General features: G+C 48.5%; 1 protein-coding gene across 11 annotated transcripts in view; it reads right to left on the bottom strand.

The window, feature by feature from the left end:
* Positions 1-14,903, bottom strand: part of PTPRT (protein tyrosine phosphatase receptor type T) — a 1,164,533-nt gene that overhangs the window by 207,515 nt on the left and 942,115 nt on the right. For 6 of the 11 annotated variants that reach the window (XM_027622221.1, XM_027622216.1, XM_027622215.1 and 3 more), the window contains one exon: positions 12,594-12,650. The exons of the other annotated variants lie outside the window; for them this stretch is intronic. In XM_027622221.1, coding sequence (XP_027478022.1) covers positions 12,594-12,650 — 57 coding nt within the window. The remainder of the gene's footprint in view (positions 1-12,593; positions 12,651-14,903) is intronic. 11 annotated transcript variants of the gene reach the window in all.

The raw sequence follows: 14,903 nt of genomic DNA on the forward strand, positions 1-14,903 counted from the left end.
GCACCATATCCCTTCTTGATTTTGCTGGAAGCGAATTCTTAGAATGGTAGGCTATTTTTAAGATGGAATTTAAGTCCAAGATTGGAAAAAAAGTTGGTAGGAAAGCATCTGGATACTTCATTAGATTCAAGCCTCTAGATTTTACAAATTGCATCCCAAGGCATTGAGAGCATTTGTAATTGTGATCATGAACTACTCTGGCAGTCTTTGAGGATTGAAATTGTAGCAAACAGGAGGGGTGTGAGAAGCCTGGGGAGAAACAAATGCTGTTGTTGACTTTTTTTTTTTTTAATGGAAAATGTGCATTCCAGATATTTTGCAAGAGTAAGTGTGATGTTGATACAGGAAAAAAACACATAGACTGGATGATTAAATCAGAATTTTTCCCTTACCATTTAACTAAAGGAAGGAATAATCACTAGAAATAAGCACAGGCTCTGCATCCATCAGCATCCAACCAGGAAAAGGGAAACCACTCCAAACACGTAAAATGGAGCAAATTTGCTAGAGAATGGATATGCAGACGTGGGAAGAGGTTGGGTGAGGCAGCCCAGACAATACTGACACCAGGAGCCATTACCCAGAGTAGATTGGAGAGACAAAAGGAGGTGGTGGTGTCATCAGAGCCCAGAGGTCAGGGTCACCCAAAAGAAGCTGGAACTCTGGTAGACCTCTGGGAGAAATGAAGTCATGGAGGGCACATAGTCCTTGTCCAAGAAGGTGCCTGAGGTCAAGAGGGAGAAGCCTCCTCCTCCCTCTTACTATATAATTAATGTCTCCTATTGGCCAAACCTAGATGCCAGTTGACATGGGGCCCAGGAAACCTGCACATCCCAGCCAGGAAGGGAAGAGCAAAGGAGGGATGTGAGGCCAAACAGGCCAAGGGCCAGCAAGGGCTTCCTATGAACAAGGGATGATGTTCACCCTGTTGCCCCTTTTGAGGGGTGTCTGGGCTTGTCAATCAGGAGGAAGGCCCAGGACTATGTGTTAATTTCAGCCAAAGTCAAGGCCAAGTTAGAGACATTGTGGCTGGCTTTCAGGACAGCTAGCTGGGCTGTTCAGTAGGTACTGTTTATTGGTATTTTGATCTAGAATCTTATCTTGATGAGGCAGATTAAGCCATCTTTGCATATATGCCTGTTCCTGCTGAGTTTGCCACCTGCTGTATCATGCAGCTCCATTCTATACCCCCTTTTCTTGAAGATTATCTCCCCTCGTGCCCTCTTGCCAACATATCATATTCTAATATCGAAGGGATTGATGAACATGTCATGTGAACCCTGTTATATGGGCCAAATTATACAGACTTTGCTCAAATGATATTTAAACTTGACCTTTTAAACTTAAGTTCCCTCATCCTTTTTAGTTTCCTTGTATATCAACCACCATCTCTAAGCCCTTAACACATTGAGTTCAGTTTTATTATTAATCTCTGGGCTTTCCCTGTAATTCTTTTCTTGATATTTAGCCACCACAGCATCTCATATAATTACAAAGGGAGACAAGCCTTGCTCAAGTTTAAGTAACTGTTGTCTACTTTATACCTAAGACTCTTTCTCTGGTCCCCCGATGACTAATTTTTTAAAATTTCTGACTACCTCCCCCACACCTGGGAATAATGCCTCCCTCACTAGGTCTGGTTGATAACAGAGTGCTTGAGAAAGATTATTCCATCATTCTTCTAAGTGACATCACCTAGGATGTTTCTCAAGTAATAAATAAATTGCCTCAATTCATCATATGACAGTAATTGCTTTTAGCCAAGATTTAACTCAGAGTCAATGTCAAGGAGCTGGAAAACACTACAGAGACACAGGTTTTTTCAAAGATAGCTCTACCCTTGCTGGGGTAAACCATTTAATAAGTACTGAGTTAAGTGTAAAGAAGATACAGATTTCTAATATCCTAGCCTCCCTCAATATCACCCAGCCGGTCCTAAGAGGTTGGAATTGACTTCATCACAGCCTATACAACTAAAACTGCTAAATATTGCTGACAGAGGTTGCCCTCTTTTTCAGCCTTAAATGGAGGTTAGCACCCCATGAGATGGGAATAGCTTTAATTGATTGTTTGAAAGCACTCCGGCCACTCAAATAAATTGTTTCTCAAGTGCTGATTCTGCTTAGTCCTCTGCATCTCCTGAATCTGTTTCTAGGTGGACTCCGCTTTACACAGCAAATGCTCTGTGTAGGTCAAATTCTAATTCAGTTGTGTTACATACAGTAGGAAAGCTGACTATGTAAGACCTCCCTGGTGAATCTCTTCTGGGTGCAAGAAAACTCCTTTATTGGAAATTGTTTTTTTAGGCGTTCATAATTTAGCATTATAGACTTATTTAAGAGTAGTCATGCCTGAATGATGCCGGGTGTTGTCATTACTGATGCATCTCTTGTAAGGCATGCCCTTTCAAAGGCTTCACCATTGGTGGGCTGAGAGTTCCTTTATGCTTCCATAGCCTCAACTGCTCCCTCTTGTGCCCAGAAGCCCACAGTGTGAGTGCCAGGACCCTAGCCTGGGACTAGACTAGGACCATGAGCTATGGTTAGAGTTGGGTGCACTTTGTAGACTGCTTTGGGAGTCAGACCACAGTTAAGTTTAAAGAGCAGGATGTGGCTGAGGTAGGGGTCAAATCCTAAAGGAGGGATCAGGAACAGGCCTGTGGTTGGGGTTTAGGAGTGTTCTGCTGGTCAGTCTGCACCCATTCACAGTGAAGAAGCAACCTATGCCTAGAGTTGGGAGTAGACTTTTTGGCCAGCAATAATATTTAGCCCGTGGAATGGAACTGGACAAAGCTAAGTGACTTCTAAATGGACCAGACCCATTACCTTGATCTCATTAGCACCAACTCAACACCAGACCACAGAGGAAGTCCTGGACATTGCCTGATGAGTGGTGCTAGGATTGTAACACTGATGGTGAGGACAGCAAGGTGCTAGGCATGCAAGGTAATTAAGAGACAATCCTGCTGTCTGGGAGCTCACTACATGGTAGGAGAGAGAAGTGTGCAAGCTAAAAATCAAAGCTAACACAGGTGTGTACAGGGAGGGGCACACATGACTGCTTAGGCAAAACTAAACTACAAACTTGGTTTTCACATGTCATCAGTGGTATGGGACATGTCATGGGCATCCTTGAGACCACCCAGTGGCCTCCTCGCTCCCCTCCCCACCCTGGCTCCCTAGGGTCCAGACGAGGCCAGCCCTGACAACGAGGGTAAAGAGGCTGAGTCAGTTCAGTGCCAACAGGCCTGGCTCCCTGCTTGTAGAAATCTGTGCACTGTGCCTGAGCGCAGGGGGCTCAAAGCTGCTTAGCCAGGGCAGAGAGGAGCACCCATAGCCTGTGATGGGGATTAAGGATTTAGTCTGAAGAGCAGATGTTAAGAGAGGAGAACACACACTCTTTCGTATGCCCTGTGGCCAAGCAGATAGTCCCATTAGACTCTCCAGGCAGCCAGTGTGAGAGAGTGTGTGGTGACCCTGAACAGACTGTATTCTTCCTGTGGAACGAGGGATGCCTTCTCAGGAGCAGTCACAGGGGCAATGTGCCCCAAAGCCCACTGGGATGGTAGACAGGTCAAACAATGTCAGGATGCCAAGAACAGATTACCACAGCCTGGTTGGTGAGGCAGAGACCAAGGCCAGGGTGTGACCAGCAACAGATGCTAGGACTCTTCAAAAGCAGAAGGCAGAACCAAAAAGGAGAGGGTCAGAGCCACAGAGTAGAGGCTGGCTGTGAGCCAAACACAGAATACAGCCAACAAGGTGACCCCACAGGGTGGGCTAAAGAAACTCTGGGAGGGAGGGCAGCTCCTGACCTCCGTCTCACTGAGGTCTGTCCATTGTAATGGTACAGCCTCGAGGGCGGACTCCTGCCCATTGCCCAGGGCTCTGGATCCCCGTGTTTCCAAGTGTATTAGTTTTGTAGGGCTGTCATCACAAATTACCACCATCTGAGTGGCTTAAAGCAACAGAAATGTACTCTCTCACAGTTCCAGAGGCTAGAAGTCCAAAAACAAGATGTCCATGTTCCCTGTGAGACTGGGTAGAATCTTTCCTTGCCTCTTCCTGCCACAGGTTTGCTGGAAACCTCAGCAGTCCTTGGTCTGCGGATGCGTCATTCCACTCTGCCTCTGTCACCACACAGCATTCTCCTTGTGTGTCTGCCTTTACCCGATATTTCCTTCTTTTTTTAAGGATTTACTTATTTAATTTAGAGAGAGAGTGTGCACATGCACACACAAGTGTCGGCGGGGGAAGGGGCACAGGAAGAGGGAGAGAGAATCTTAAGCAGACTCTGAGCTGAGTGCAGAGCCCAACGTGGGGCTCGATCTCATGACCCTGAGATCACGACCTGAACCGAAACTAAGAGTCGGACGCTTAACCAATGGTGCCACCCAGGCGCCCCGATGTTTCCTTCACATAAGGACATCAGTCTCACTGGATAAGAGCCTGCCATCTTCACTAATTATATCTGCAAATACCCTCTTTCTGGATAAGATCACCTTCACAGGAATTGGGGGTTAGGACTTCCACATATCTTTTGGGGAAAGACACTGAACCCATAACACCAGGCTAAGCTCAACTAAGCAGTTTGCGAACAGGAGGAAGGTCTTAGGATTTCACTGAGTAAAATGCAATCACTGATAGAGGTTAGAGTCAATCAGAGAGGACGTGGGAAGAGAATGGGACACTCCTGCTTGGTCATGGTCAAGCAGCAACAGGTGCTTCCAGAAGGCCACAATGTCCTGGCTTTATTTGTCTGAATAGCCCAGGAGGGTGCACCAGGTCAAGGTATCCCCAAGGCTCTTAGAAACATAATTCAGTTCTTTCCAACCGACTCTGGTGGAGCTGATCCCTCAAGGGATGATCACATTACCTGACCCAAAGGGGTAGGAATGGGGAGGAGAGGCAAAGATCTACCCAGCCTGGGTAGCTCTGTCCGGATCTTGCCTCTGGAATATGCTGCTTGCAGCGAGCGTCAGAGTCTGGAAAGGAGAGGAGGCACAGGAGGGAACAAGAAATCTATAGGAAGGATTAGCAGAAGCATGAGCAGGATCAGAGGGAACGGCCGATAAACATGCAGCATGGAATTCAGATTAGTGCAATGAAACTGAGCAAGGGTAATAAAACCAGCAGCGGGAATAGCATCGATTGGTGAGATTCCAGGCAAATCCACCATGAACATGTTTTCTTTCTTCTAGCCTTTGCCCCTTGGCTTTTGGAAGCAGCAACACTGAATCACTGTGTTCTGTACTAAAAGCTGATCTACCCTCCTCCCTAAAGGATGGATGGAAAAGCAGCTCTGTGTTCGGGGAGACGAGAAAGGGCAGAAGTGAGGCCCAAAGAGTTTGAAGCCTGTTGTCCACAGGGGCACGCTCAGAGTTCTGAGAGGTCTCCCCTGGGGTGCCCACACTTTCTGCCTACAAGGCTGACCGCTCCTGGGCCAGCACCAGGGGAGCCCAGGAGAGCCTATGTGGGGCCAAACCAGCGGACGTAGGGGACCTCCATTCAGAAACTCCAGAGAATCAGTCTCTAAGAAGCTTGGCAGGTGGGGCCACACAGAGTTCAAGTACTGGATTGAAAACCAGTACTCAGTGACTCACAATCAGCCTAACCAATGGCAGAATGTGAGCCAGGTGAGGTGCTGGAACCTTCATGGGTAGAGGCAGATGGTGGGGTGTGGGGAGCACCCTATGCCTGGCACATGCTCTATGAGCATTAATCATCCCCTCACCTATAAGTCCACTCATGCATGGGGTCAGGTGAATGACTACCATATGTGTGGTAGGCACGGGCTAAGAGGTGACAGACCAAAAAGCTCTAAGATGGTGTGCTTGGGATGTGAAGGTGGCCAGGTTGGTGAGGCTCCTCACTCAGGGCTGATTCAGGGGGTCCTCTGTGCACACTGGCCTGGCCAGTTGAGCATCTCCTCTCAGTGCAGCCCGAGACAGTGAGGGGTCAGGGAAGGTTTTGTCTGGACTTGATCCTAGGGGGTAAGCTAGACCACAGAGGGAAAGCATCCCAGCAAAGGGAGGGGGTGTGAGAAGGCAGGTCCTGCTAACGTAATCAGTGTGAACGGGGCACAGGATGCCAAGGAGGCAAGAAGTTGGAGAGCGATTAGAAAGTGAGGGTTTTTGATGGACGCTAGTTCTCCCAAAGCACAGGGGAGCCTGGAGGCATTTCAATCAGGAGCAGATGCTTACTGCTGGACCATTACTCAGGCTTCAGTGGTGCTTACACTGGAAGGGCACTAGTCTGGAAGCTGCGACACTAATCTGAGCGAGATGTTATGGATCTTGGGCATGAGAAGCAGCAGCGAGGAAAGGAGAGATCCAGGAGAGATTCTGGAGACCGTATCAGTTCCACATGGTGACTAGCTGGTACTGAAGATGGGGAGAGAGAGCAAGGATGACCCTGGGATTCCAAATCTGAATTTAATGGCAGTTTGCATAAAACCTGGAGACTGGTTTCTCCCTGGTCTACGGAGAAGACCCCGAAGACAGAAAAAGGTATAGTGAAGACCTTAGTCATATATGATGCTTGTTTTCTAGGCAGCAGAAATATTCACCTGCTATAGGGGACACCCCACAGGGGAAGTGGCATGCCAGAAAAATGCTTTCTTCTGCTGCTTTAAGGCTAGATTAAAGCATTAATTGATTCAGCGGGGAGATTGGTAACATTAAGGCTACTGATTCAGCTGGCAGCCAGAATGCGCCCAGAGCCTTGTGCCCATCAGGCTACGAGCATCTATTGTAAGACTGCTGACAAAGATGGCATTCTGGTGCGCTTGATCGAGTACTGCGCTCCCTCCGTGCTCTGCCGAGTCAGCCTGTAGCCACGCTGACAGCCAAGTGGAGGGAAGAGCTGTGTCTGCCTGGACCCTGAATTTCACCCACCTCCTTGATCTCCAGCTGTGGTCCCTGCTCCTTATCTGCAGACAGAGCCCTGGCCTGAGTTTCGGGACCAACCGAAGCCTGGCTCAAGGGGGACTGGAGGACGCCCAGGGGGAAGGCTCAGGGACCTCAGCATTGTGTCACCTCCACTCGCTGTCCTGCTCTTGCCTTGGGCCATCACAGCAGCTGGGGTTGCCATGCAACTGTGTCCAGCCTCCCACTTGATATCCTAACTCCCTAAGGAGCCCCTAAATTTGTGAACCCTGCTTGTCATTTTAGGCTGAGGCTCTGATGGGCTCTTACCTCTCACGCCCATCCCCCACGTTTCTCAGGAAGCACAGTTCTGGTCCAGCCACCTGCCTGATTTTCACTACTAGTGAGCTTGCCTGCTTCCTCCTGTTTGGATCTCAATTTCCTCATCTGTACAATGGGTTTAGGATAATAATAACAGCAACAGCACACATTCAAGTAGTTAATGTGTATTTTTCTCCCTTAGTCCTCTTAGCAACAAGTTATTATTAGTATCCCCATTTTGCTGATAAAGAAATGGGACCGTTTACGTAACCTCTCTGTGGCTCCAAGTCCCACTGCTAGTCATGATGTGGTTTTTGAGACATAGTGCTGAACCCCTCTGCTCTGGTATTTCCTGGTTCTTCGCATATAATAGGGTGCTCACTAATGTGGACACTTGGCATAGAGCATGCTGGGTAGGAGTGCAGACTGTCCAGAGAAATTTATCATCTCTGAGCTGTGAGAGAGCCAATGATCAGAGCGTCAGTTTCCACATCCATAAATGGGAAGGCTAACAGCTCCCTATGGGTGAAATACATGAATAATGGGAAGCCATTTGCACGTGCATGCGATATAGGAAGTCTGTAACACATCTCGGCTATCCTATTGTTCTTTTCCTCATCTCGCTAGATATCCCTGATGCCACTCTCCCCCAGAGCTGCCACCTCTCTCCAGCCAGCCTGGCAGGCTGTGTCTCCCACTGGGGGTCTCCTTCCCCCTCTCTCCGCCCAGCATGGTCCCTTCACGGTGGGTGCTTGGGTTTTAGCCTTTTCCAGGGCACTACATCTGGTCCTCCTGCTCCCAGCTCCTGTGCTCACACCACCTGTCATCCTTTGCCAGGGGGCACAGCCTCCCTGGGAGGGTTGCTGAAGCCCTAGGGTGTCGAGGCTGTAGAGGCCACCAGGCACCATGCTGAGCCCTCGGGAGGCTGCCGTGCTGCTTCCCCATCTGTTCTGGCCCCACACAGCTTTATCCCAAAGGCTGAAACTCAACCTGGGTCCAGAATTTATAAGCCATCCCTGGGCAAGTTGCTTTAGAGGCAAAGCAGTCTCTGAGAGTGTTTTATGGCCTGAATCCTGCTACTGTGGCAAGGCTCTGATTTTAAAAACTGCCAGGAAGACAACAACAGAGAGTTTTCACATGAAGTGGACGGGAAAGAAAGGAACGACAGAGGGAAGGTGTACTTGATACCCTCTCAAGCAGGAGCTATGCCAGAAATGCACCCCTGTTCTCTAACGACCCTCACCACCAGTGAGCCTGGCGGTGCTGGGACTCATCCACATTATCTCATAGATGAGGACCTAGGATCAGAAAGGCTGTGTGATGTGCCCAAGTTCCCCCAGTTTTAAGGAACAGAGTTTGGGCTCCATATGAGGGCTTGTCCCAAAGCCCTTCTCCTTGTGGAGAATTGACAGTGGGCACTGGGCATGGTCAAGGCGGTGAATCTGGGTCTGGCAGGGGTTCAGCTCAAGAGCATGGGCGCCTGGCTGACCATGAGGGCATCCTCTCCAGCCTCTAGTTGGACCCAGGGTCCCAGACTGCTCCCTGGAGGCCTGTCTGAGTTACTGCAAAATCCAGAGAAGCGGTACTTCCTGCCATGGTGGGTCCATGGGGTCCCAAGTCCTTTAGGTGAAATGTTAGCTAGTCATTTGTCCACTGCAGCCGCAAGTCAGCCCACTACACAAAAACACTTAACCCTGGCCACAAGACCTTATTTTTGCAAGGCAAGCATCCCCGGCCTCCACCCTCATACCGACCCATGACAACTAAACATATTTCCAGACGTTATCAAATGTCCCTGTGTTTGTGTATGTGTGTGTGTGTGTGTGTGTGTGTGTGTGTGTGTGTGTGTGTGTGAAAATCAAACAAAGGAATTGAACATTTACCGAGCCACTTCTCTATGCATATACACTTCTGTTCACCAGCTAGGCACAAAGATGGTCAAGATATCTTTTTGCCTCTAGATCAGCGCTGTCCAAGATGGTAGCCACTAAGCCACATGTGGTTACTGAGCACCTGAAATGTGGCTAGTGTGACTGAGGAACTGAAATTTTAAATTTATGTTATGATTTGTTTTAATGAATTTAAATTTAAAATCTAGTACAAAGTATGTTTACTTATTAAATATAATGTTTACATTTTTAAGGTTATATTTCATTTTAACTGATTAAAATCTAGTATCTGAATTGAGATGTGCTCTAAGTGGAAAATGTATACCAGATTGCAAAGACTCAGTGCAAAAAAAAAAAAAAATGTAAAATACCTTTCATTAGTAATTTGAAAATACTGATTGCATGTTAAAATGATAATGTTTTATATGCACTGGGTTAAATAATATCTATTAAAATTAATTTCATCTGTTATTTTTTCTTTTTTTAATGTGACTCTAAAAAAATATAAAATTATAGGGGCGCCTGAGTGGCTCAGTTGGTTAAGTGTCTGCATTTGCTCAGGTCATGATCTCAGGGTCCTGGAATCGAGCCCTGCATCGGGCTCCCTGCTCTGCGGGAAGCCCGCTTCTCCCTCTCCCACTCCCCCTGCTTGTGTTCCCTCTCTCGCCATGTCTCTGACGAATAAATAAAATCTTTAAAAAAAAATGTCAAATTATATACATGGTCCCAGTTCTATTTTTATTGAACAGTGCAGCTCTGGAGGATTTCCACAGGGGGAGCTATTGCCCCTCAGGGGACATGGCACACTGGAGATAGAGTTTGGTTGCCGTAACGGAGGGATGAAGTGCTACTGGCACCTAGTGGGTAGAAGCCAGAGGTGCTGCTGAACATCCTACCATGCACAGGACAGCCCCCCACGACAGAGAATCACCCATCCCCAAATGTCCCTCTTGCTGAGGTTGAGGAACCCTGCCCCAGAGCATAGCCAGGAAGTCAGAGACCTGCAGAGCTCGTTGAAGTGAGCTGAGAGAACAGCTTAAGGCGATTACCATACTCAGTTCTCACGACTAATATGGATGGGGGTGCCATGGTCCCCACTTATCCAGAAAAGAAGGAAGCCCAGAGAAGAGAAATCACTGGCCCATGATCGCCAGGCCGGAAGGGGGCTCCGCTCCGCATCCCAGCATCTCCTTGCTACAAGATGAGGGTCTGCGGTTCCCCAAGCTGGTGCCGATCCAGAAAAAGGCAGTCCGAGCTTCGGGTCTAATAGCCCTGTCACTCAGAGCCGGCAGTTATTATTTCCACCAGCCCTTCTTGCTACCAGGGGATGAGCAGGAACAAAAACACCCTCTGAAAGGGACATTCTGCTCCAAGAGAAACACTCGCAGGCACCTCACCCATCAAATGGGGCCGAGAAACAAATGGAACGCAATGAAATAAACCTGTTAGAGGAGGAACATTCAGACACCTTAGAGGCAAGAGGTAAGAACAAATGTGCCTGATATGGAATCGGCTCTGTTTAAAGAAAACATTATCAGACTGCTCAACTTGAAGAGATGCCAGAGAACAATGGCCCTGCAGGAATGGAGCTCCCACACGGGCTCTGGGGACGCATGGTGTCTCAGGAGAGGGGGTGTGGGCACAGTAGTGAGAGTCCCTTCCCCTCGCTGTGAGTGACCAGGCAACTGCATGCAACTCCCCGCCACCTTGGGGGTGAGGGTGAGGCTGGTGGGCCTATGATTGGGGACGGTAGGGGACTGGCATTTCCTGAAGGCCTACTACGTGCGGCTGTTGAGCAGGGCAGTCTCTAGGGTAGCCTAATAGTGATCTGTAATAGGACTCTGAATGTGACAATTAGATTTGCAGGTGAAAAAATGCTATGCAACTTGCTTTAGGTCCTATAGGTAGGGAGTGGCTACGATGACATTCCTGGGGCGTTGGCAGTGACACCCTGAGCTATGGGGGTTGGCGGCAGGGAAAGCTGGGCTGCAGTGAATGCTGCTGAGGCTCTGCCCACATCTCCTTTCCCAGGCTGGCACACCGAACGTCCAGCTGCTATGGGTGCTGGCTGCTAACGGCTCACAGATATCTCCTCACCGGCATAGGGGCCATAAGGCAAAGGCGAGGGGCCTCTCCAGGCGCCTGTGCACTCCCATAGCAGCCCACAGCTAACGGCCAGCTGGTACCACGGCACAACTGCGAGCGCCTTGGCCTTAAGGTAAGAGCAACTCCCACCCGCCAGAGGCCCCTGTGGGCTCAGGCTGCGACAAGCCTCCACATCCTGCCCTAGCCTGCCTTCCTGCCTTTCCTTCCTCAGAGAATACCCCTCAATGAGTCATTTGCACAGGAATCCCTATCTCAGGCTCCGTGTGTACAGAGCCCAGCCTAAGACATTCACTAGCAGTGATATTTCTGACTTTGGGGAAGGGGGTGGACAGAAGTGGACCGTGAGGTACTGGATGGCCAGACTCCTGTCATCCCTGCCAGCCACACCCCCTTTCCCACCGTGACAAAGTGGCCGGTCAGGGACTAGTAGAAAGGAGGCCACTGTCTGAATAACCACTCTGAGAGAGGTGACAGGTAATGATTTGAAATTATCAAAGACTTCCACTGACAAGAAAGGGCCCTGAAGTAGCATCTCTAGGTCAGTGGGGTCTCTTTCGTCTGTAGGGCCTGCTATGGGCATCAGCCTCTGACACAGGTGGTCTCTGCATCCCAGTCTTTGAAGAGTGGCAGATGTTTATGGGAAATGCAATCAAACTACAGCGTCCAGGAAAGGGGCTGGTATCTCCTTCACACAAGTACCTACTCTAGGCTGGGCACTTCCACACAAGCCCTTTCACACTCATTATCTTGTATGGTCTCGGAACACACCTCCAGAAGGCTCTGCATATGCAGATTCTAGAAGCAAATGGTGCCCCCTAAGAGGCAGCTGTTAGGATTCCTGCTTAACACATAGGAGAGGTGGGGACCATCACATTTCAAGGGCTAGTCCAGCACACAGGGGAGGCCTGGGATCATAGCCAGATCTACTCATGTCCTAAGCACAGATATAGTAGGCCGACTTCTTCCCCAACCTCAGACCACAGCTCAGTTGTCACTTCCACCCAGGGACACACGCTCTTAACTCCAGGTATGTGTGTGTGTTTCTTTTGAACACCACACACCTCTCCTTTGTAGCCCCCCCTCATGGTTACAGTTGTACATTGATCAGTGTGGCTCTTTCTCTTCCCAGAAAGGCACAGGAACATGTCTTCCTTTCCTCATCATTGTATCCCTCCATGCCTAGAACAGTGCCTGGCACATAGTAGGTACTTAGTAAGCATCAGTACAATGGATGAATGGATAGATGCATGGATGAAGGGAGGCATGGAGAGATGGGTAGGTGGGTGAATGGGTGGATGGGTGGGTGGTGTGGAGGGACTGCCAGTTCCTCTCTGGTGCACCTGGCCCGGAGGACGCCCTGAGCGTGAGCCACTCTCAACCCCTTCCCACCCGCCCAGGGCTCTGGTGGTCACCTGTGGTGAGGAGGCAGAGTGGAGTCCCCGGGGTCACCTGGGCGCTGCCCATTGGTGCTGACCACAAGGAAGCCAGTCCCCAGGCAGCATGCAGAAGAGAAGGAGAGAAAGAAACACACATGAAAACGTGTGGCACCGTGAACAAAACTACAGTTCTTGTGGCTCTGAAGAGCTCACGCTAAATAGCAAAAGAACATTGTGTTCTAACAAAACAAGGCCTGAAATAGATTTTTAAAAATGAAACGCGAATAAGAGTCAGCATTTATCAAGCACCCACAACATGCCAGGTACTCTGCCAGGTACTTCACTAACAATGTCTCTAAGACTGAGAGCAACCCGGAAAGGTCAATTTTATTATAAACGAACCCCCATCATCTTTCCACTCTGTGTTTTCTCTCCCAGTCTCTGCTTTCTTAGGAAATGGTGGCCCCACCCATGTAGCGATCTGGGAGTCTAGCAATCTGGAAGTCAGCCTTCGCCTCTCCTTTTTACTGACCTCCCATTTCTAATCATTCAGCATGCCTCAGTAATTCTTCTCCAGGAAAGCTCTCGAAGGCTCTCCCTTTCTCTCCAATCTCATTTCTACTTGGTTCAAGCCACCCTCACGCTTCACTTGGGATTGCTTAAAATACCAGCCTCCTTGCTGGTCTTCCTGCCTCCGGTCTTGCCCCCTTTTCAATGTACCTTCCACCCTACAGCTGAAAGGCATCAGTAAGGGAAACCTCAGAGCCCCTCCCCCAGCTCGCAGACCCTCAGTGATGAGATCCTTGCCTGTCCCTCCACACTCTCTGCCCCAAGGGCAACAAAATCCTCTCCGTTATCAACAGCCCCCCACGTTCCTGTCTGTAGGCCTTACCCAGGCTCGTCACCTTGTGTAGAATACACTCCCTTCCTACCCCTTTACCTGACTGGCAACTGCTCATCCTTCAGGAATCAGTTTGGAACTGCTTTCTTGGGAGTCTTTGGTGTCTCACCGTGTGTGGGGTAGATACCCCGCTCTGTCTTCCCATAACCCCCTGGTCCTCCTTTCTCACAGCGATAACCCTGCCCTGTTATTAGTGGCTGTCTTTTCCTCAACTCTGTAAGCTCCCTGAAGGTAGTCACTGCGTTTCATTTACTAAGCACTCCTGTGACCTTGTCTTGTACCTGGCACGTAGTAGGGACTCTGTGGATATTTGTTGAATAAATGAATGAATGAGTGAAGAAATGAATCAGAGCATTGATATAACTTGCTCAACGTCTCAGAACTAGTAACTGGCAGAGGCAGTATTTAAACCCTGGTTTGCAAGACTAATGCTCCTGGCCCTTTGAAACCGACTACTCGTCTCTGTAAAGAGAATGATATAAAAGGCAGGAAGGTGTCTTATGCTTGGAGAAAGCCTGCATGTTCCTCTAGTGATTCATCAACAAAACTGTATAAAGTCCTTATGCAAAATGGAGAGGTAGGGTGTTCCAGACCAACTGATAAACAGGAAGCACATAATTTCAACAAAAATTACACAAATCGCAAGCTTGAGCAATGTCGTGAAATACTATAAAATATAACTGCCAGTCGCAATGTCCACAATAGCCAAACTGTGGAAAGAGCCAAGATGTCCATCGACAGATGAATGGATAAAGAAGATGTGGTATATATATATATACAATGGAATATTATGCAGCCAACAGAAGGAATGAAATCTTGCCATTTGCAACGACGTGGATGGAACTGGAGGGTGTTATGCTGAGTGAAATAAGTCAATCAGAGAAAGACATGTATCATATGATCTCACTGATATGAGGAATTCTTAATCTCAGGAAACAAACTGAGGGTTGTTGGAGTGGTGGGGGGTGGGAGGGATGGGGTGGCTGGGTGATAGACATTGGGGAGGGTATGTGCTATGGTGAGTGCTGTGAATTGTGTAAGACTGTTGAATCACAGACCTGTACCTCTGAAACAAATAATATATTATATGTTAAAAAAAAAAAGAAGATAGCAGGAGGGGAAGAATGAAGGGGGAGAAATTGGAGGGGGAGACGAACCATGAGAGACTATGGACTCTGAGAAGCAAACTGAGGGTTCTAGAGGGGAGGGGGGTGGGGGGATGGGTTAGCCTGGTGATGGGTATTAGAGGGCACATATTGCATAGAGCACTGGGTGTTATACGCAAACAATGAATCATGGAACACTACATCAAAAACTAATGATGTAATGTATGGTGATTAACATAACATAATAAAAAATATATATATAACTGCCAGTCAACTGTCATCGTAATATTCCTCCCTTAATGGTACGAGGAGCTTCACCATTTTCAAAGCACATGCTAA

This window comes from Zalophus californianus, chromosome 8, assembly GCF_009762305.2.
Source record: "Zalophus californianus isolate mZalCal1 chromosome 8, mZalCal1.pri.v2, whole genome shotgun sequence".
Taxonomy (NCBI): Eukaryota; Metazoa; Chordata; class Mammalia; order Carnivora; family Otariidae; genus Zalophus; species Zalophus californianus.